The sequence below is a fragment of the Macrosteles quadrilineatus genome, unplaced genomic scaffold (genome assembly GCF_028750875.1).
Source record: "Macrosteles quadrilineatus isolate MER2022 unplaced genomic scaffold, UCM_ALF_1.0 Scaffold_9__3_contigs__length_116548681, whole genome shotgun sequence".
In the NCBI taxonomy this organism is placed as follows: domain Eukaryota; kingdom Metazoa; phylum Arthropoda; class Insecta; order Hemiptera; family Cicadellidae; genus Macrosteles; species Macrosteles quadrilineatus.
Genome location: NW_026542602.1, coordinates 36,545,852 through 36,570,472, shown reverse-complemented (window position 1 = coordinate 36,570,472; position 24,621 = coordinate 36,545,852). Strand labels below are relative to the sequence as shown.

Sequence of the window (24,621 nt, the reverse complement as noted above, 5' to 3'; positions counted from 1 at the left end):
AGAACCATTTTGAAAACTGGTTTATAACAAACAAATGCTATTTTTTAACAATTTTTGAATATTTGAACCTATTCCAAAGCTAAGTAAACACTTAAATTTGTAACATGTCTAGGTGGCTGGCACGCTTCAACAGAAAACACAAACAGGGTAGAGTGCTACGATGTACTCAAGAACACGTGGTCTTACAAAGCATCAATGTGTGAAAGGAGGTATCGGCCAGGTACGTTCGGTTTATCATTCTTAAGTGAGTAAAGTTACCTGTGATTCAATACCAAAGTGGCCTACTTCTATCAAAGTAGTAGATTTCTCAATCATGGCTTTTAGGAGTGTTCAACTGAATATCAACAAATTAAATACCCTCTTAATTTGGCCACCTTAACACAGTCTTTTCAAGGTTTAAACTGTTTGAAAAAAATTATAACCGGAGCCAATTTTGTGAAAATGTAGCTGATTCGTCTTAGAGCTAGCCAATGTGTAAATTTTACATTAATCAGCCTTTTCTCTGATCTTCGGATCCTTGTGCTCTCATAAGGCTGAATAAACACGTGTACGCTGTACATATTGTTTCTCCGCTGTTGCAGGCATATCCGTGATGGACGGGAAGATCTACGTGCTGGGAGGAGAGGAGGGATGGGACAGATACCACAACTCGATAGAGTGCTACGACCCGACCAAAGACTCGTGGCACATCTGTGGAGAAATGATCACCTCCAGGTCATGGCTCAGCTGTGTCCCACTACAGGTGATTGCTCGTCTAAAAATATATTAAATGTTGAATTTAAATTATTTTTTTAGCTATAGTCAACTCTTGGTTATTCAAAACTCGATAAATCAAGCTTTAGATAATTCGGAAATAAAATCTCAGTCTGTATAGAATTTCTTAATATTTTTTTTATTTTTACCATTCATTTTAATACACTCAGTGTTTCAAAGTCCAAGGAGACAGCAGGCTGATTTGGAACCCACAGTAATTGAAAGTTTCTTCGGAAAACCCTATAATTCCAAGGGAGGGATTCCTTCCGGTCATAACAAGAAACTATACATCCTGTTGGCACAGTAGTTTGTCTTAAATAATGCCATTGATGAAGCAAGAATCAAAAGCAAAATGCTAACAAAAATATCAGAATTTTTGTCACTAACTAAACGAAAAGTAAATAAAAGATGTCTAATAACACTTAAAACTAGGGATGGACGAGATTGGATTTTTAGTTCGAGACGAGACGAGACGAGATTTTTTATTTCTCATAAAATTTCGAGACGAGATTTCTCTTCTCATACACAACGGGAAATGCACGTTCAAAATTTTTACCTGATTTTGTAACATTGTTAGATGACTGTTTAAATACTAAAATAATGATAATAGGCAAGAATATTTACAATCTTTCATTAAATAACATCAGCATAACATTTTTTTATTAATCACGCCTAACTTATTAAAAATGCCTACGATTAGGAAACATGGTGATATCAGTTAGGATAGAGTTCAACTTATCCTAAAATAAAATAAATCATAAAATAAAAGCAATATTAATTTTTATAAAATAGTTACTTGTTTTGACTTTTTTTATAGTAATAAAACATTCCTCACACTGCTTACACTTAACAAAACTTCTCAAATGTTATTAAAGTAATATTATTAAAATAATGAAAGTAATATTTACATTAAAAGAATTAAAGTAATATTTACATTAAAAGAATATTAATTAAATAAGAACGCCTTCGAAAAGGAAACGCAACTACAACACACTCCTGTATTGCGGGTATTGCATTGACTTTCTGCAAGCGTTTTTAATTTTTTTTTTTTTTTTTTTTTTTTATTCTCGTCTCGATAAAAATCTCGGCCAAAAAGTAATCTCGTCTCGTGTAACGAGATTGAAAATTTCCCGAAATTTCGAGACTTGACCATCCCTACTTAAAACATATATTTACGCTTATAATGTTAACTCACAAAATGGGAAATATACATAAAAGATGGTAAGTGGTGCTCAATTTTGATTGGACACTCCAATCATCATCAGACCCAATAGGCGAATGACAAGAATCTTGAATGGCGTCCCTACTTATATCCTATTGGCTACCGGAAGTACTGGCCAATACATTTAAATAATTGCAATTGGAGTCAAAATTTACTTGTTCATTAATCAGTGGATTTCTATTTTTATATTTTTCCTTATAAATATACAATTCTTTAAAACACATAGACTATCCTCCATTTTTCCTATTAAGTGGCCATTTTGTAACAGGTGTTGTGCGACATTTGATATTTCCTTTTTGTTGCTGTTGTGTTGTCCCTTTTTTCAGTTTGTTGTTCCTCCACGCATATATGTGGTTTATGAAGTTCACAGTCCATCTAATGTAGAACCTATCACAATCGTTACAATTGATTTTGTAGATGCCCGAAGCATTAAATTTGTTAGACAAAAAAATAATTAAAAAAGAGCTGTTTGTTGTAAAGTAGTAACTAAAATAAGCTGTTAATTGTAAAGTAACTCAAATAAGCTGGTTAATGTTAACATTATGTACCTTACACAATACAGCATTTAAAAAAATAACTCTTCCCAATTCAAATTGTTTATTTTTCTCCCATTAAATCAAACTTGATTATTCAAATGTATTTGCTTTGCCCTCCAATTTCAAATTATCAGTGTCTACTGTACATCTCTTCACAACCAATGTATACTGTCATGTAAATGTGTTCTGATTCTAATTGCTACCATGTTTCATTCTTCCTCTATCATCAGACTTCATACCATCATCCATCCATCATCAGGTTTCATATTTGCAGTGTCATCAGGCTACAAGGTTTGGTTGGTTTGTAACTGAACTTGGAGATAATCATGACGGTATTAATAACTACAGAGTATAACACAAATAGGCAAAGTTTTAATGGTCAGAAGGTCTGTTTACTCATTATTTGATTTGCACACTTTTTGAATATCAATCCCTCTTTGAAAAATCTTTGGGTTGATTACTGTCCATCCTCTTATTTTATTTTAATGGATTCTTTTATACTTTTCACATTTTTTGTTTATCATGTTTAGTATTTCCTCTTAAAAACCCTTACTTTAATTTTCTTGCCTTAAGGTGTTAACTTATTGTTTTGCCTATGCAGTATAATTGTTCTAATTACTATCAACTGTGCTGTTTCCAACTATCCATTGTATGTAACCCCCTTTCCCCATGATTACCCCGTATAATCTCAGATATTTCCCAGTTGCAAATGTTTTGTGCAGAACCTTTTGAATGCAGACTGTTCAGTTTGTTGTACAGAATCTTAATTGCTAAACTAAGGAAATTATCCAGACTTGTTACGAGGATTTTTTAGGAATATAAGTCAGCTAGCTTACCTCTTATCTGAGAAAATGAGATGGATTTTTGCTGGTTTAAAAAATTGCTACATGTTATTATGTCACTGGTCAATCAAAAGTCTTTGTTTCATGATTTGCAAGAGCAATGACCTAATATTGGGACTTAAAGGACTTAACAAGACTGTTTACAGATTAACCAGTGCTTGATTGACAGGTGAAGAAATCGATGCCTCAAATCCAAGTTGCAGGGAGAGACAAGTCCTGACAGCCGCAAGCCCCTCTCATATGGACACTCGTGTGACCCCACAGCGTTCTGTACCCTCCCTTGGAAATAGTCGAGAAACAATAATATGTCCTGAAAATAGTGTAAAAGGCTGTTAAGTTATTATAAGATACCGTTGTTGAGACTTGACTGTTGTGAAATAAGAATTAAATTTTGTTATGGTTTTGAGAGATTTTTATATAATTAATTTGTGTAATTATTTGTTTGGTTTTTCAGAGTAGCCTAATACCATAGTTTAAAAAAATAATCGTATCCTATTTAACACTTGATTGAAATCTCTGATAGCAATATGACGATGTTTAAAAACTTTGTTGTCATTGTTGTAAAATATAAATTAAAATTTTAACGAGTTTGAGATTTTTATATGATAAATTTGTGAAATTATTTGTTTATGTAAGATTAGTACCATAGTTTGAAAATATAATCGTATCTGCTAAAACATGATTGAAATTGCTAAAAAGCAAAGTGTTCCCAACTTAATGCTACGGCGTCGCTCACTGCAACAATGTAAATTACATGTTTCTTCTTAATGATTTACTATTTAAGATGGCAATTATTTGAATTATAAGTTTACAAGGGGACCGTGCGCAAATTGCACAGTTAAAGGGGAACAAAAACTTGTTTCCGAGGCAAAATGAATCCAGTGCAATACCCATATTTACCTTTTCAAGATTACAGTTATTAGGTGGATAGAACTACTAACTTACAAATTTTTTTTTAAATTTTAGATCTGCACTATAAAGAGTGATTTGCCTACCTCAATCACGTCACAGTTATCCAAAAGTGGCCTATTTAAAATACATTTTTAATACTCTACACATGAAAGTACACTTTCTAAACGTAAAACGAGCTAAGAAAATAGGTTATCCCCGCTACTGCATGGCAAAATTACATAATGTTAACTTTCTGTGCATTTGTGGTGCACGGAAAGTAACCGTTATGGGATTTTGCGGTGCAGACCGATCAGCTTTGTTTTGTACCTCCACATAAGCACGGAAACTCAGCGTTAGGAGTTCGGTTTCTTTTTCTTGATACTAAGTTGAATAGACAAAAATATTCATGTTGTTTACAAGTTTTTTGATATCGTAATGAAAAATAATGTTCAATACTTGCCTCAAAAGAGTCATTGCCGGGCTCAATAGCTTTTTCAACCTCTCCCCGCAGTAAGTTACTTTCGAGACTAGTAATGAAAAATACTATTTCATGTGCTATTTTGTCTCTTGTTAACAATTGGAAAGTGGTTAAACATTCAACTAAAAAAATAGCAGCTGTTCAATTACGATTCACATTTAAACTGTTATAAAGAAAGTTGGTCAGCATAACTGAATCTTTGAAAATGGACTCAAGAAATAAATTTAAAGTGATGGGGCAAAGTCCTAAAGGAAATTACTATTTTAATTACCATTCCCTGGTGCGCTAGACCATAAGCTTAACAACAACACCTCAATTGTAGAATTCAGTTTAGTAGGACGGCCAACAAAAAAGAGATATATCAGAGAACCCCTTTATTGTATTAAGTATATAGATAGATTAGATTACACAATAATAATGTTTCTTAGTTATACCTTCTAAAACTCTCAGTTGTCAATTAAATATTGATAATTAAAATATTTTTTATATTTATATACTTCAAAAGTCTAAGAGTTCTTGAGCCTTTTTATACTAAGATAATGTAATTGATTCTCGATTATCTCCAAGTATGACTGTTGTTCACTTTTTTGTTCCTTTGAAAAAGCATTTTATTTACCCTTAACAGTATTGACTACTGAACTGTATGTTATAATTTTCAAATTTTATCATTGTGTTGTATTATTTTGATGTTTAGTTTGTGATTGTATATTTTGTATATTATAAGTCTGGTAGATGGATGAAGAAAATTGTTGTATATTAAACCTGTTTATAAGTTGATGCTCTTAATTTATTGCAAAGATGACATAATTTGATCAGCCATACTGATACTTTTGCATAATAAAAGTGATCATTTTCTCAAAATATTTTTTTTTTTTTGTTTTCCTGGTATCTTCAATAAAAGCAATAGCATATTATTATCAAACCCAATAGTTTGTATCTTAGGTCTAATTACCCAGAGTTACAACAAAATGTTTCAAGTACTTTTTAACTCTTGATTGATGGATTTTGCACAATCATTCGGGAGAGGGGAAGGAAAAATAAATTAATGCCATTACACCTAAGTGAAAATATAATGAAGTGAAGTTAGATAGTGAAGGCAGACTACTGGTGGTAGAAGGATTGAAAGCTTGTGACCTTCACATAAAAAAAATCTAGATAGTGTTTCTGTTTGTATACAGTGTGTACTACGACTATCCGCAGTACTATCCATCCTGATAATTAGACCAATTTGTATATACCAAGGCAAAAATGTGGTTCGGATTCCACTATAAACTGTAGGTCCCTTAGTTGCCATTTAACTGTATGGGCTATTAATTAACAGCTGACTAGCTGAGTCTAAGGAATGTCGGCCTTAGTCACTAACAAGACTACAAGATCGCACCACTCATCCTACACTCATCTCCATTCATACTTGGCTTAAAATACCTACTTTGTATGGTCGCCATTTAATAAGAAGTATTAAAGTAAGTATATTGTTTATTGTTATGATTAATGTTTCTGTTTAATATTATAGCAGAAATAATTTTGATCACTCAAATCTCCTAACTGAAACTTTTCCGAATTGTATGTGGTTTTAATAGGTGTATTTTTATAAAAAAATTAAAAAAAAATGTTGAAACCCATTGAGTTTATTATCTGTGCTCATTCATGAATATTATCATTGGGCTCAAAATTTAATATGTTTGTAAAATTTCTGTCTACCTTTTGGATTTCCTCTAGTCTTAAGTAAACCCAAGATTTGACTATGCATGACAAATGCAGAGGACTGGTGTTCCAGGAAAGATATTTTTATACTTGTGTGCATTCACCCGTGCTCTAGTAACCCAGTAATAACTAGAGTCGATCAAAGAGTTCTGTCTTTGCAGTAAAACTAAAATCGGCTGTTCTATTTTAGAAAGCTGTAAAAAACTATAATAAACCTAACTGGATAGCGGAAACAAATTAGAGTGTTTGACACAGATGTCCCAATCACTGTCTGGTGGAAAGTTTTTGCTGAGATTGGTTACGCTTTATATTGGTTGCTAAACCAACTCTGGAAGATTTAACACTTACACAGTTAGTTTTAACTTTAAGAGAAATGTGGAGAACCATATCTCAAATTATCTACAATTGATCTGTGAAAAATGTGAATCTTATCTGTAGTATGGATAGACATGTTAAAGTTGTGGCAAGTTTGAGAATGATAATAAAAACTTGTTTGATTGAACCATTGACAGAGTGCCCAGATAGAATATATATATTTTTTCAAATATACTTACTTTTTAACTAGACTTAGCAAAACTGAATGTTAAAAAAATTATTTTAAAATAAAGCATTGTATGTCACATAAATTATCACATTAACAAAAGCAGTGGTAAGGAATAAAATTTTGTACTGTAACACACTTTTTGGAATCACTTTTTGGACTATGTTCTGGTTGAGCCCAAATTTGGCTGCAGCTGTTCCATAAAGTCAATACCCCAATATTTATACCTTATCTTGGAATATCTATACAATTATTATGCCTACTTTGGTTTGCAATCGATATGATGCTCCTCTCAGGCATGATGCTTCAGGATTGTAATCTCTTTAATCCACTGAGCTAGAAATTCAACTGGAGTTAGTACTGTAATGCATTTCAGCTAGAAAATCAAGACGTACAATTATGTTATGTTGGTTTGGTACCACCTAGAAGAATCAGACCAGCTCATTGGCTTGTGACTTTATTACAATTCCACAAATCATCTATTCCTCTAGTTCCAATGCACTAAGTTTAATGTTAATTTACCCTTAGTACAAATGGCGACCAAAGTCTTGCAATTCTCACATTCACTGCTACCTCCAGTTGTATCTCTATTCTCTAGCTTAGTAATCCATAGCAATTGCATCACCAAATTTGTGGGACTAATAACAGTCTAACTGAACATATGGACTATCTCACACTTCACAGTGTCAGCTATGATATACAGCTAATATATCACAAAGCCGTGGGAGTGAGTAAAAATACACATGGAAACCTTGACCCAAAGCATTGAAAATACTGTACTTAATCTTTCTTCTACAAATAAATTGCTGTAATTTCAAAATAATAATCCAACCTCTAACACTCATATTCTTTGTGTATAAATATATAGGCTAGTTAATTTTTTACTTAATTTGTTTTGCCAAATGAGTTCTAGTTTTTAATTTGTTATGAATAATAAGAATGCTTTCATTTGTATAAGTACATAACACCCATTTTTACTCATCAATTGCTTCTAAAAATGTCTGTGCACTTGTGAAAACTGTTGCTGTCATTTATGTGATTTTTTTAATCCAACCTTAAATGAAAACAAGTTTGAAATCCTGATTTAGTACAGGCTATGTTGACAAGATTTTGACAAAAGTTTTTTTTATATTAATATTAATGTTTGAAGATTTTTACATTCTATTAGTTTTTGGGTTTAGTTAGTTTTTACAGTACTTTATTTTCAATAAACTCAAGGTTGGTTTTTAGACAAAAATGTATATTTTGTTGGGTGAGCAAATTTCAGAAGGGGTCCAACTTTTTAGTACCAAACAAACAAATAACTATATCATTTTGGGTACCTATAAGTTTAAACTGTTTAACTTGGAGCATTTTGCAGATTTTGAATGTAAATTGTATAATTAATTACAGAGTATTCAGTTTTAAATATTTTATAAATTCCTTGTACAGTACAGTATTCTTTTTTTGTAAATTTGATATCAGTAAAGAATTGAAAATATACCGTAAACATTCATTAAAACACACAGCACGTTAAGTATTTAACATTTGATTATTATTTCAAAACTAATATTATAAAGTATATAGGCAGAACATGTCAGAAATATTATTCCAAACAACTGAAATGCGTAAACGTACATAATTTGGTGTAACTTTTCTTCAATGGGAATTTTTATTTCAGATAATAATTTGTAAAGTTCTATAAGAAAAAAGATTTTTTCAAGCAAACTAAGAATTTAGGAGGGAGCAAACATACAAAAAAAGTTAATAGCTGCACCACCCTCTGGGTTTTTTACGTATACTGTTGCTGATTTATGTTATGTAGGCCTACTTAGCTAAGTGAATATCATTTGAATCTGACAGTGCCAGTCAGTGATCTGTTGGGCAGGATGAACCTGCATTTTCTAGAATAGCCCCTTAGCTCATGGCTCTATTTCTGTTGGACAGTTCAGTGTTCAGTGGGACTATTTTTGAGGAGACGTGAGGTTTTCACCAACCCGCATGTTAGGATGTAATTGGTTGACGAAAAGATTTATGAGGTTTAAAACACGTTTCTTCTATTTTACTTTGGTTCTTAGAAGCCGAGTCCGACTATTACTCTGCTCTTCAGAATAGTATAGGAATTATTCAATCAAATAAGTGCCTGTTTGATTTATTGAGAGTGGTTATTCACAAGTTTATGGCCGTAGACAATAATTTCTTGTATATTGCTACTTTTATAGTGTTATAAATAACTGGGTTTTTCTCTCTCGAAACAAACTGCAGTATAATTTCAAAACCACATTTAAAAATATAACCGGAAATGAAGACAATTTACAATAATTGTTTCAATGTACAGCTCTGTACAGATATATAGCACTATATTGCACTATGCTTGAAGAGACATATAGACATAACTACGAACTGTAGGTATAATACAGTTTGAAAGGACTATACACTAATAGTAGTATGTTTTCTTTGACTATACTCAATTCCCGTAAGTAGGACGGGCCAACAGCTTGTTGGGATTAAATTACGTCACCGTTTTATGAAATAAACGGTATAAGCAATATCTGACACACAATTTTTCCCATTAGCTTCTCAATTAACTTTATCATGGGGAGGGAGTAAGTACGGTATTTTATTTTTGGGTAGAATTAGTTGCAAAAACTCTTGAACCATAATGTTTACAACAATAGGTCATGCACTAGGCCTACTTTGTTTAGAATTATTATAAGGACCATAACATACTAATTGTGAAAAACGGCTTTCTTTAAAAAATTCGATATTCTGTTATTTTTAACGGGGTTTTAATGGGAAAATAGCATAAGTTATTATAATTTTTGAACCGTAATTTTTGCAGCAATGGAAATTATACCATTTTGTTCAAAATTTAAAGAGCTTTAACATATTGAAATTTTATCAAAATCGTTCGGCCCATTTTCGAGTAAATTCAATTTTTCCACTATTTTACGGGTTTTATGGGGAAATCACCATAAAAAAAATAATAATAAAATAAAAACACCTAGGCTACACACCAAATTTCATCAAAATCGGACCACATGTGTGTTCTGTAGCTCTGTGCACATTCTCTCAAACAAACAGGCACACACACACACACACAGACATCACTACGAAAACCAGTGTTCGGTCCAGTTCAGGAGGATCCAAAACGTATGTATCCACTCAAAACTCAAACTCGAAAATGTTGACGAAAACAATACTTTCTCCGTGTAGCCTACTATTTAGTATAAGAGGAGAGAGTAAAAATATAATTCGTTTGGCTTAAAAAATCATGTTGCGTGATTTGACATTTACAAATGTATTAATTTGTATGTAACACCACTGTAAATAAGCTGCTAGAAACTCACATCTTCATAATCATCTTCCATTACTTCACAGAACGAGCAAGTGGGTGTCGCATTTAACACGTAATCCCAAAATACCAGAGCGGCATCAATGAGCTTCTACGAAGCGCCACCTGGGAGGGACTTCCCAAAAACGTGGGTCGCCGCCAAAATTACGTATGCCTCCAAATTGGCCCAGCATGGACCATTAATTCATTCAAAATCTGTTGGAAGCGTTGTATACTCATTGTGATTTGTTTGTTTTTTCTTGTAATAATATGTAATTTTCATCATGTTTTGTAGTTAATGCTTATAAATTCAAAAGTTTTGTTATACAACCTATTAGCGAATTTCCCATATAGGAAATACGGTATTACTGTAGTACTCATGATAAGACCTGGACTCGGGACCGATTTACTTTTTCGTTTTGAGGTCTCTAGGGGCCAAAAAACACCATCCATTCAAATACATATATGAATTTTATCTGATGTTGATGGAATTTGGTACAAACGTGTAAACTTACATTTTTTTGAACAAGTTCGCGAACCAGCATGATTTTACCATAAAGTAATATTACTTTTTCATCTATGATTTGACTATGGGAACGGGAAGGGGTATATGGGGTTATTTTGGGTAAAAATTCGTTTTTCCCATTTTTGACCCTAAAAATTGATCCCCTATTTTGAAGCGTTGTTACGCGCCTAATAGTCACGGATAAAATTCCAAAACATTGTAAATTAAAAATCCTTATGTTATTAAACTGTTTTAGTTAGCTTGACTAAACTGTGACTGGACTGATTATTTTGTGTAAATCGACCTTTGTTTCATGCTTTATTATCACCAGCTGATCCATAAGGATCATAAATCTTCAATGGAGTACGTTAGATCTATTACGTCATGGACTGACGCAATTTTCATATGGCAAGAGTAATAATTAATTATGAAGTGCGCTTTACACGTTCCAAGGCTTTAAAATAAGCATCTGTTCTTGCAATTTTCCGGCATCCCTCTGATCTAGTACTACACAAATGAGAATTATAACAGTTTGAAACTGACAGAAAATTAACCCTAACAGTCCATAAGTACGTTGGGTAAGTTGCGACAATGGCTAAGATTATCTTAATGTTGACAAAGACATTTTTGACTTGTGATTTACACAAGTATTGAGTCATCTTTCATTATGGAGAAGTCTGTCTTTAGTCAGTTTCTGACTAAAAACGAAAGTATTTGAATATAGAAACCAACAGAGTGCAGTTGTTTTCTGTAGAATACGCAAATGTATTTTAATCATTCCCAATTTAAAGGAAGACTCGTTATCAAATTAATTGAGAGGGGGGACGCCACCTTGGTGCGTATATGAGTGGAGAATGAGTGTGGAATGTTGTTAGATGATTTGTGTAGCTTTTTTATTCTTCTTCTTCGTGATGTTTCAGTCCAGTGAACTGAAACCCTACTGGACTAAGGTTGTTTTAAGACTTCCTCAGTCAGGATCATTATTCAAACTCGGTAAAATGACCGATTGTAAATATCGGATCAGGAACAGCTGGGTCCAGTTTCGAACCATCAACACGCTACTAACCTTTCTCATTGTCAGCTGTCTGGGCTGTCTCATATTTTTGTCACATCCGGGTCAAAAAAGCATTAGAAAAACGGAGGAGAATTTGTGGCAGTATAATCTACAGTAAATCTATCTACACACGCTGTGATTGGCTCATACAACTTAAACTTCAAGTGAGAACTAATTTTATCTTATCGGAGAACTTACTTCATCTCCATTACAACCAATGATTAATTCTCATCGACTTATTCCACATTAAGTAACTGAACACCCTGGGCAGATACCTTAGGAATGTTAGGATGGGGAATACCTAAAACAGAAACATCCCCAGTCCAGTCATATAAAACACTTAGAATTATTTCAAAGTTTCAGTTATTGGATGGGGGGGGGGTAATATGGAAAGCGTAATTATTATGGCATTTTTTGACAAGATTTATGAACGCGATGAATATGCCAATTGATTCATAAATTGTAAATCACCAATCACCCCTATCCCACTCAATTACTCTCTCATACTGCAATTATCTTCAGCTAAAAATGTCCCTATATTGTGTGTTTAGTCCCTCTTTTTAATTAATTACCCTGTGTAATGCCCTCTTTTTAATCGCAATTGCGATTGATTGTGTGTTGCATAAAGGACATCCATATTCATTTGATCTTCCTTAGATATATGTACTTTGCAACAATTGGCTCTTTACGTAACTTACCCACAAGACAATCTTTTATCCCAGAACATCACTTCTCGTCACAATAGTTGGCATAGTCCCCCGTGTCAGACGGTAGGCTCATCCCCAGATTCGTGGCTATTTCTGTCCCAGTTTACTCACAGTCTCTGTGATCTGTGGTTGAGTCACAGATCGTTTATTTACTTTCAGATCACCCAACTGAATCACCTCAGTGAACCGTTCTAACCTTCCTCGTGTGTAATCGGCGACAGTTGGCGGTGAATAAACTGTCTCGACTGAACAAATTGTGTTCATGAGTACCGGTAGTTGGAGAGTTCCTAAAAACGGATTGGTTTCAAAGGGTGTTTTTATTTTAAATCACAATGGATTCAGTACTGGAATACTCTTACTCCCCACTCTAAAAATAATTCAAAAATAAGTCAAGCTTTGTAAGGTTTTAGATAGCTCAATGCGTAAAATATATTCTGATTAGTTTTGGGGCTGCACAATTTGTTTTTCAGGATTAATTTTGCCAACAGTGTCATTTAGAGGCTTCTGATTGACTATAACGAAGGTTTAGTAATTGAAAAATTATTTTTGTTCATAGAATAAAACTATAAATGCCTCAAATTCAATTTTATATTTTTTTATTATGAAATTAAACCGTCATAACCTAACCAAACCAACCAAACGTGCTGACAATGAAAAAATCTAATGAAGGTTTATTAATCGAAAAAATAGTTCTGTTCATAAAATAAAATTATAAATGCCTCAAATCCTATTTTATAATTTTTTTTATTATAAAATTTAACTATCATAACCTAACCAAACTAACCAGACTTGCTAACAATGAAAAGTCAAATGAAGGTTTAACCGAAAAAAATATTTCAGTTCATAAAATAAAACTATAAATGGGTCAAATTCAATTTTTATAATGTTTTAATTATAAAATTAAACCGTCATAACCTAACCAAACCAACCAAACTTGTTGATAATGAAAAAATCCAATAAAAAAATAGTGCGACGCGTGGGTTTCGAACCCGGGACCTTCGGATCATCAGCCTAACACTCTATCCACTTCACCACCGAGGCCGTTGACATCATCCGTATCGTTGCGGTAAAGATGTTCCCTCAGCCAATCAGAAGCCTCAAAATAATACTGAAGGCAACACTAATCCTGAAATAAAAATTCAGCTTTGGGCCTCCATTCACAAAATTTAAGTGTTTCAAGGGAAACAATTGCATCCCCTCCACCCCACCCCAAACTAACATTGAAACAACAGCCGGCAGCTGATTTGCTGACTGTATAAATTAAGTTAAAAAAGTGGTGGGGAACATATGAAATCCTCCCACCACCTCTTGGATTTTCTTGGATCACAATTAATTTATGTAACGTAATACTTATATTATATACCTACTCATAAAGAAGAGTTCGAAATAAATAATTAGCAGTTTTGTTAGAAAGATCTTATGTTAAAACAATGTTGAGTGATCGCCTCAATAACATGAGCCTATTATTGTCAGTATTTAGAACAAAAGAAAGGAAGGCCAAAAAGACAGTAATTTTTACTCTAACCAAATCGGGATTAAAAACAAATAACTACAGAACCGAGACATAAGTAATTATAAATTGAGTTTCAACAAAAATCCAAAATGCTTGTCGTTGCTCCTATCGATACACATGGACAAATATCGTTACTACTCTATGGCGAAGAGAGACTGAAATAAACAATTATTACTCAATGCAACCGCGCTTTGACTGCTGACAGACGACAGTAAAAGGATCAGTCAAACCGAGAATGTTAGGTTTTGCGGATAGTTTAAAGCTCACAAATCATGTGTGATTTTATGACAGGTCAAAGTTCTTTGGGGTCGTTGGCTTTCCAGAAAGTCCCTTGACCTTTGGACCTTAGCTGATTCTTTAAATTATTTTTAAAATTCACAAGAATCGAGTAATCAAGACGAACATAAGTACTTGGTACATTGTACATACTTATGTATATATGTATATATGTATACATACATTGTACATACATTGTACAATACTTGTACATTGTACATAAGTATTAGCCTAATGTAAGTATTAATTCCATGTTGTTTTCGAACTTTTTTTCCTAAATAAATTCTTTAGTGCAATACTAAACCTTTCCATTCTACGCCTAGTAAACTTATTTGTTGTCCTGTCTGCGTTAAATAAAACGTAATATTCGAATGTTGAATCGAGTCTACTGACGCAAAATGTTTGCGAAATTTAAGATTTTGTTTTGAATTTAAATTATTCAAATCCAATATGTATGCAACATTATAACATTTAAGATTGTAGGTTTTATCAAAGAAGATTCGTTATTTAAATTGTTTAAAAAAATGACAAGGGTTTAAAAAAATGTTTAAAAAATGTTTCACCCATATAAAAAATTTCTTATGCAACATTTCTAGAAAGACTGCCAGTTAAAAGTTGTAAAAATACGGTAGTAAATAAAAATTTGTAAATCATACTCGGAAAAATAAACTATTACACACGTGTGTTGTTTTCATCAAATCAAACCAAAAATCCCCTTTCCATCATTTATCAAATCAAGTTTATAGTTTGGTATCAATCTAACTACAATTTTCTAGAAAGTACGGTATCATTTGATTTACAAGTTTACACGGCTATGTCTGGAATGCTGAAGTGTAAACCATGTTGGACTTTCGGCGAAACATTCTTCAAGTTGAAGCACAAATTAATGTGTAGACGCTTGTTAGTTCAAGACTTCAACGAACACCGATGCTATAAATGTTGAATGTTTTTGTTGTCGTCGATCAGTTACTAAGAACCTGTAGAATGCGACCAGACTGGCAAACATTTAACGAAAGTTCTAAATTCATGCTGAAAATATCCAGTTTCAAAACAGAGTTAAGTTTTTATTTTTTCGTTAAATTGTTATGTAATCACGTTTGTTTGAAAGTAATATAAGGACAATATATTGTAGTGTACGTGTTACTCTTTGGTCAAATCACCAGAGGAAAAGCATATTCGTTGCAAAACATATACCGGTAGTCTAGTTTAGTCATGATAATTTTCAAGCACATTGAAGAGATTATAAAGTTCGAAGCGAACAGTTATACAGAAAATAACAGCGCGCTGAAGCATTGATGGACTTGAATCTATAAGAGAACTAGCTGTACCCGCGGGCTTTGCCCCGTTTAACTTCACAAGTGAGCTCGTTCGCATGGCTCAGTCACGTCCTGGTTGAAGTTCGTTCGCTACGCTCACTCACCTTTAGGTTGGAGCTTGTTCGCTCCGCTCACTTGCCTTCAGGTTAGCTCGTTAGCTACGCTAACTCGCTTCCACGTTGAAGTTCGTTTGCTACGCTCACTAACCTTTTGGTTGCAAATTGGCTGTAGTCATAAATTTAAAAAAAATAATAGTGCTGCACCCTGTTGGTAATCCTTTTAACTTTAATGCTATTGAACATCATAGAACAGAACCAACTTGTTTAATTGAAACAGCTGTTAAGATTCATTAGTTCCTTTTAAATATGAAAACATAAGGTTAACATGGGAAACTCCAGAGCCACTGGGGCGGAGCCCGAAAGCCCGATCAGAATAAAAACTACTTAGTTTTCCTATTTAATGCCCAAAGAATCGGTGTACCGAATTTCAGCCTCCTAGGTAAATGGGAAGTGGGAGAATTAGTGATGAGTGAGTGAGTGAGTGAGTGAGTCAGTCAGTGAGGGCTTTGCCTTTTATATATTTAGACTAGCTGTACCCGCGGGCTTTGCCCCGTTTAACTTCTTAATTTTCAAGATGAGCTCGTTCGCATGGCTCAATCACGTCCTGGTTGAAGTTCGTTCACTACGCTCACACACCTTTAGGTTGGAGCTCCTTCGCTGCGCTCACTTGCCTTCAGGTTAGCTCGTTCGCTACGCTAACTCGCCTCCAGGTTGAAGTTCGTTCGCTACGCTCACTCACCTTTTGGTTGCAAATTAGCTGTTGTCATAAATAAAAAAAAGATAATAGTGCTGCACTCTGTTGGTAATCCTTGTAACTTTAATGCTATTGAACATCATAGAACAGAACCAACTTGATTAATTGAAACAGCTGATAAGATTCATTAATTCCTTTTAAATATGAAAAATCATAAGGTTAACATGGGAAACTCCAGAGCCACTGGGGCGGAGCCCGAGAGACCGATCAGAATAAAAACAACTTAGTTTTCCTATTTAATGCCCAAAGAATCCGTGTACCAAATTTCAGCCTCCTAGGTAAATGGGAAGTGGGAGAATTAGTGATGAGTGAGTGAGTGAGTGTGTCAGTGAGGGCTTTGCCTTTTATAAGTATAGATAATATGTTAAACATAAAATGTGTGTTAACTATTCAATGTATCATATGTTATTATTTTATGCCTATGTATCAATTACATGTAGCCAACGGCCATTAAGGATAGTTTGGTCCCATAGATTCAATACCTTTTTGATGGATCGAAACTAGACCCAACCGTACTTCATCATTGATCTTTTACACTTTACTTTTGACAACATCATTGGGCTTTTAAGATAAACTAGTGGCTGGTAAGGACATAGGCCTAAGTCCCTAAAAAAACCAAAAGTAAAACAAATTATTGTAATAAATAGTATTTAAAGAAACTCATAATCTAAATTTATCTTCATAGAATATTTTTCCGTTTACACAGTTATACAAATATTTTACTTGTTATCAAATTTTATGTTAAAATGTTTGTAACTTATTCTATTTTTCAGCCATTCTAAGTTCAATTCCTTTGACTTGAGCCATATGCCATGGTTCCACTACTTAACCAAATTTACATTAAAATACAAAAACTTGAAAATTACATAGTAAAATGATTGATTTCAACATTCTAAGACATAACGAAAAAGTCTGAATTATAAGAAACGTTATCACTGGTTTTATATAGTATACAGTACGGGTAGACCCGTACTGCGCCAGGTCTAAATAATCCCTCTCTAGCAAACGCCCGTACTGCGCCAGCACTAGTCCAGGTAGGCGAGGGGGCGCCTTCTGGTTAACCCACACCCTTACGCATCATTGGTACTGTATTGCGAATGTAAACAAACATCACAGCTTTCGTTATTTCACCTAGGTCAACACCCCTTGTCGCTAATTTAACAAATCTTGCTCAAATCAGTGCCATTGAAGAATCACAATTAGATACATGTTTAGCAATCAACGGTGCTTTGGAAAATGAAAAAAGTACAAGAAAGAAAGCCACGCTTCTTCGACAACAGTTTGTCAAAACAAAAATTAATCAATTAAGAGCCGGTGACTTGGACCTACTTTGTTTCTTGAAGTGTGTTGCTATCAATTTTGCACCCATTTAGGCCTAAACAAAAACATTACTTTTTGCTACACTACTGTGAAATGGCCTTTACACCATATACAGAAGCAGGTACCATCGGTACTTTTCTTACGACTATTCTCCATTTTTAGGCGTTTCCGTGATAGCAAGTAATAATATCGGTCGTTTCTGTCATCACAGAAAATTGTCACGGATGTTACGCACGCATTTGCTTCCCATTTTATCACTTTAGCTAGTGGGATGGTGCTCAGAATGTTTACTTAACTAATTTGCTTTAGTTGAACGCTAAATTAATTATTTTACCGTGGAAAGCGTGACATTATATCGCAATTGAAATTTTGAAAGGTTTTCTATTAATACGGTAGCAAAAAATACTGAATTACTAATTCGTCAACATAAATGTGTCTTCGAATCATTGTTGTATCTTTGTTTATCGCTTTTGCCATAGTTTTTCATACAACCGATTTATTTTTGTTACCATGGATATTGAAAACTGCATTTATATTAATTCAATCAATGCACGCAGTAATTTCAACAAAACATAGTTTAATAAAAATATGCCTATAAAAGTAACTTCTTTGTATAAACAAGTGGATCTGTCATCTCCTAAGAAGATTGTTCAACCCGGAAGACATGGGATCTGACCTCTCAACGTTCAAGAGTAAGAGATTGTCACGTCACGTCAAATATTTGGATATACACGGCTACGTTGTACTATTTGATTGAGTAAGTACACGTCTATGGAGTGTTAATATCAGAGCAATAGCCTACATATAAATAGAATGTAATTGTTCAATTAATAGGACTAAATCTAAAGCAATACAAATCGCTCGAAATGTATAGAGTAATTTGTAGTTTTAAATACAAACTTAGCACACAACATCTACAGAAGGAAGTAAAACGTTAGGAGGCAATACATTATTTTGAGACTTTGAAGTTGGACGACAAAGATATCAATTTGGTAAATTTGATGCGTAATAATAACGTAATCTATTTGATTAGTAATATCAATAAGGTCGTAACACTATGTGTTGGGCATCACCCTGCACTAGATCCAAACATCTACAGTATCTAGAAAACAAAACAAGGATAGACATATTAGACGATAAGTTATTCCTAGATATTGGATACTTAAGTCCCTCCATTATGATTATGTTGATTAAATTAAATCAAATATTTTGTTATCCAATTTGTAAACTCAAATCTCTCTGGATTTTGAAATTTGGATTACTTTACCACGTCGTATTGTCATCAGATTTCATGTTAAATATTATCCTTTTTTTAAATTGAGAGAAAATTTCCGGTTAAACGTTTGCATTATATTGTCAAAGGATATCTCATTGAGACATAAGAGGTCGACTAATGTGTGTGATATGTTTACTTCCGAATCTTTCATATTACCTTCAGTTGTAATATGTTACGAGTTGGGGAAATTATGCTTTATAAATGTAAACTGTGACTTCTAAAGGAAATATTGTTGAAAAAGATTACTAAATTTAAATGCTAAAATAAACGTCAGAAATTAATTTTAATAAAATATGATTTGTCTCAGATTTAACGCAGGAGTGGGATTGGACTAGAGACTGGAGGAGTTAGTATACACGTACCTACGGTATATTATGTTATTTTCTCTAGAATTTTAAGCCGCTCCTCGAGTCGAGTCACAGCTTGGCAAAGATACTCTTGACACTTTTGTGATACCACGATCACACCAATGGAATGGACACAGCAATGTTATCCATAGTCTCATATGGATGTATTAATTCACTTACATCCCTGCGAGAGGCAAATGCAATTACTTACATTTTATGTATTTTAGTAAAAAAAACTTCTTATGAGTTTAATAAATATAATAGTAAAAAGTTAAGTAGCTTTTAAAATTTATATAAACGATAGCAGAAGTTTGTTTAAATTGTATAACTTGTATAAAACAGAGCTCTCACAATGCAAAATATTGCTTTGTTTACATTGGGCCTGCAATAGTTAAGGGGTTTACCACCAGATGGCATTGGGGTATATCTCTGGCGGCTAGTTTAGGAATTAGCTACCCTTACAAATTGCCATCTAATGATTGATGTGGTCAATAAGGATTCAATTAATATGCATTAGCTTAAAACTGACAGAAACGAAGATATATATATTTATAGAAATATGAAATGAAACATTTTCTCAATTTGAGTAAACCCTAATACACTTTAATTATTTCATGTTTGTGTACGTATGTTGAGAGTTGCTAAGAATATTCACACCAAAACTGCAGCATCGATGGAAGTGTTGAAAACTTGACTAATGATGTAAATTTGAAAGCAACACATTTCTGAACTGAACCTTAGGTGAGTTACATTAACTTTAATCCTCAATTTTATTACAGATAATACTGATATAATTATTGTATTAAATGAATTAACATTCACACAACTTTCAGAAGTCAAATTTTACCTCCTTCCATTTCCATAACCATTCATGCGTAGCCTAAAAATACAATATTGAATGTTATCACAGCCAATAGACCATTGGACTATGCCATAATAGTCTGTGATGTTTTATATATTTACAGCATTTATATTAAGTTTACATTAGACCTGCATTTCAGCAGTTAAAATTGTAACAATTGTGTTTCGTATTTTAATAATGCTATTTTCAAACGCCTTCCAGTAAGCATGTTAATAACACTTGAGTTGCTTTTCTATGGTAAATTTAAACTTTACAACACATATTTAACACGACAAATGCAACAAAATGTTTATTTTATTTTATTTTGCTTCCAACGGTCCAAACAAACCAATTTACAATTATTTTTTTATATAATGCTTACTCAATGTTCCTATAACTAAGGGTCAAGCCAAACATGCAAAGGGGCTTAGAATATACTTAATGAGAGAACTTGACAAGACAACAAGAACAACAACTAAAATCTGAGCAATGTTGACTAACAATGATAAATCTTTGATAGTGTAGTTTAATAGTTTAATTTTTTTAGTGTAGTAGTTTAATAGTGGTGGTACGATTGGCATTTCATGAACAAACAGAACAGGCAAACAATCACAAATTTTACAATTAGAACTACTGACAGGTTCTGTAAATCCATATAAGTTTAATTCTTAATATTTCAAAGCGCAGTAGCATTGAAATTATAATATCCTACATAAAGTGTGTCCCCAGTGAAAACTGTGTTAATTTAGAAGATTAAACAGTAGATGCTAACTACTACAGTAGATGTACTTGCGTACTGCTAACTTCTTACTGTGTAAATGATTTTCCCAAGATGGCTTTGTAATCGGACATTGCAGTTCTATTGAATGATCCTCAATTTCAACGGAAACACCTAAATGAACCAGAGAAGAAATATTTCTTGAGCCATCACAGTCACTAGGTGGGTCGACAACTGGGCCTGTACCGTACATACAACGGATTGTTGGGAAATAAATGAGAGGTTTGCCAAACTATACATGGTGTGTATAGCGTCTAGAGAAAGCTCCTTTCAAGAACTTTGAAAATCCTAGAACCTTATGGAAAATTCAAGTTGAACCTTAATTTGTATTCGAAAAATGAAATATATGCGTTTCAATATAGTATCGAGGTATTGTTTTAGTCTAGCACAAAACAAATAGCATACTCTTGGAATAAAATTCGCATTATCAAATTAAATTGAATCAAACCGACAACCTAATATCAGCCTGAGAGTGTACTGCTGTCCATAATTTGATTTGTGTCATTTTAACTGCAGTACTTTTTAACCTAGCCAATTCAGGAAAACATGTTGGAACTATAACTTCTTGTCAATGTCATCACCATAGTAAAGAAAACTCAAGAGACAATAATATAATTTGTACTGTGCTCTCTGAATTTTTGTATTCGTTTCGGTATATAAAAAGTAATTATTCCAATGAAAACTTCACATTTGTTTTCTAATTGACAATTCAAAACCAGCAACGTAAGTATTTCGTAATACAATAAGTGAATTACAACATCTTCTTGATTTAATCACAAGACTAGTGGCCTGTAGGGGCCATAGCCCCTAATTTAGACTACAGTAAAAAAAAAAACATATATAAAAAGACAAATATTCGAAATATGTTTTTAAAATTATCAATTTTATGTTACCGGTACTTAAATTTAACAGTGTTTCTGGTTTTATATCTTGGGTTTCCTTCCGTTGGAGTCGTATATTAGTTGCTTCTGATGTGTCAATGAAATACAATTGTAAAATAATGATTAAATCAATAACACAACATACTATATTAACAAATGGAAACGTGCACACGAATTGGCCTGAGCCCGGAGAACGACGAATCAGAGCTGAAATCATACAGCCAAACATTGTACATCTTTTTTAGTTTGAAATTGAAGATTTGTTTTGTAATCTTACGAACTATGTTATAGTTTCCATTTTGAGAACCAAATGTAAAGGTTAAAATTATTATTGATTATTATGATGGCAACTCCCCATTTCGCGGTAGTAAGTCAGAAATATATCTATGAATTTGTCCCTGACAGTAAGGCCCATTTCCCGGAATCTCTTTTTGTGTAGCGCAAAGCGACGCAAAAGCCATTGTACTGTTGTATTGCCTTATGTTTTTTATTATTTTCGAATCATGTAAAAACAGTTATTTTAGTTCGTCATTTACTTGTGGTTGTGGCATGTCCATTGTGGCAACATGCGTTGAAATGTCCATTTGTGGCCTCCTCTGCGAAGTTAAATGCGCCACAATACATGCAAGTGCTTTAAGAGGACATAGATTGTGAGAAACAACACTCAACTCATTTTCCAGCGTTCTTCTAAAGACAGGTTGTAAAACAGGTTCTGGATTTCTTTCACAATTAGGCCCTACATGACGTTCTCTTTGGCATTTCTTAAGTATGTTGAATTCCTGGACACTCTTTCACGTCTTGCAAGTCTTCCCCTACCCTGTCTAGTTACTTCACTCATTAGTCATTATAAAACGGAAAACAAAAAAAATTAAACACAATTCATTTTGAAACATTATTTACCAACATTGACTTTCGGAATAAATGTAAACATTGCAAATAAATAAGTAACCGCTGATAGAATGCAGACGTTTTTCAGTCACCATGCATTTCTTATGGTGGATATTTTACTTTATATCTCATTTTCTGGTAACTTTATGGGGATTCTGCTATTTTTCCCGAGTCCCTGGGGTCAAGACCTTTTATTTAAGGCCCCTCCCACGTTTCTGCGACTTACCAGACGTCCTCAATTTTCTGGTAAAAATTTGGTCTTACAGAATTATACTGTATATATAGATAGATAGATGTGTTTAAAACTAAAGACATTGTCGTCACGACGTTAAGGAAAATTTTTTGTAAAGAGATTAATACAAATGTGAAATAAGGAGGTGGATTTGGAATAAATTGAGAGGCAAAACATACACACACCTACGCGGTACTATGATAACTGCACACTTGTGAACAAATATAGAAAAGTAAAATATTCCTTACTGGTGAGACCCTAGTGCTCAAGAGAGTATATATGAGGGTTCTCCTATCTTGCCTGAAATTAACATGTAATTATTATAAGTAGACTTTCGGTCAATTGTGTCTTATTTACGCCGGGGGCATTTTTTATGCAATAACTAAAAGAATAAAGAATGCGTAGAAGGGGAAGTGGTTCAATCCTCTTAAGGTTTGTTGTGGCATTAGTCAAATTTTACCAATTTTTTTTTTAATTTTTAAGTTGAGTAAGACTAGTTGAGTATTAGGCCAGTTGCTAGTAAATTTTCGAAAAATCTGATCCATCAGACAAAAAAGCTGGATAAAATTAAGCTATTTATTGAATAGTTTAAACGCTTAGATATGTTGCGAAATTAACGGAAAAAATATTTCCCTACTGATTTGTTTAATTCGCTCTGAATATCTTTATGTGAGGGATGATATCGTGGCAAAGCGCGGGGCTTTAGTCCGCAAGGTCCCAGGTTCAAATTCTTCCAATAACTAATGGGATTTTGCTACGTAATAAAGCCATGACCATCATGGCCTAGCATAAATTAATAAGTGGAACTTTTCGGGTTCCAAAAGAAATCTAAGTTGCCTAACAGCATTGAGGAAACTAAATTAATTATCTGGCTCTGAAAAATCAACTTCGAATCAAGCTCGAATAAAACAAATCAGAAATCATTAAAATCGATCCAGCCGGTCTCAAGTTACAAACTGTTGAACTAAAACGAATTTGTTATATATATATATTATATATTAGGATATATAATAGTTTAGTTATATAATATTAGTAGGATAAGTCACAGAGTGTTTATATAACGCTAAATGAACTCTCAGACTCATTAATAGGGCAGTTTCTCTCAGAACTATTATTACAAAGAAAAAGCCGCTCTGGCGCAGTACAGGTCTGATTTTGGGTGGTAGATTATAGTGCTGGCGCAGTACGGGCCTGCTACCTGGACTCTCTGGCGCAATACGGGCAATTGGATTCTGGCCCCGTACAGTACATTGCTGAATTGACTGGCAAATAAGTAGTAATCCAAATGTTAACATTGCGTACTGGCTTAATGATAAATCACGATCAGTTGTATTGAAGTAAACAAAACCCACCTGTAAATGGCTTACTTAAATGTTATTCTACACGTAAAAATGTACGTAAACGATCTTTGAAAGTTGAAAACTACATTATTTCCGTCCATTCATTTCTTTAAAAGAGCGACATTGACCTTTCTATTCTGTTGCCGTTGTTGCCAAACGACTCGCCAAAACTTTATTGCTAAGTGTCGAGACTTGATAAACAATGTGTTTATAAACAGCTGACCGCACGCGGCACGTCCCTGCAATGGCTGGCG

The 24,621-nt window shown here is 33.5% G+C and overlaps 1 protein-coding gene across 1 annotated transcript in view; it reads left to right on the top strand.

Moving 5' to 3' along the window:
- The window catches only part of LOC129003130 (kelch-like protein 12), a 41,080-nt gene extending 35,497 nt beyond the window's left edge, over window positions 1-5,583 (top strand). Inside the window, exons 14-16 of the mRNA XM_054431373.1 lie at window positions 113-220; window positions 582-742; window positions 3,523-5,583. Of these exons, the coding sequence (XP_054287348.1) occupies window positions 113-220; window positions 582-742; window positions 3,523-3,573 (320 nt within the window). The 3' untranslated portion in view covers window positions 3,574-5,583. The remainder of the gene's footprint in view (window positions 1-112; window positions 221-581; window positions 743-3,522) is intronic.
- Window positions 5,584-24,621: the final 19,038 nt, after the last annotated feature.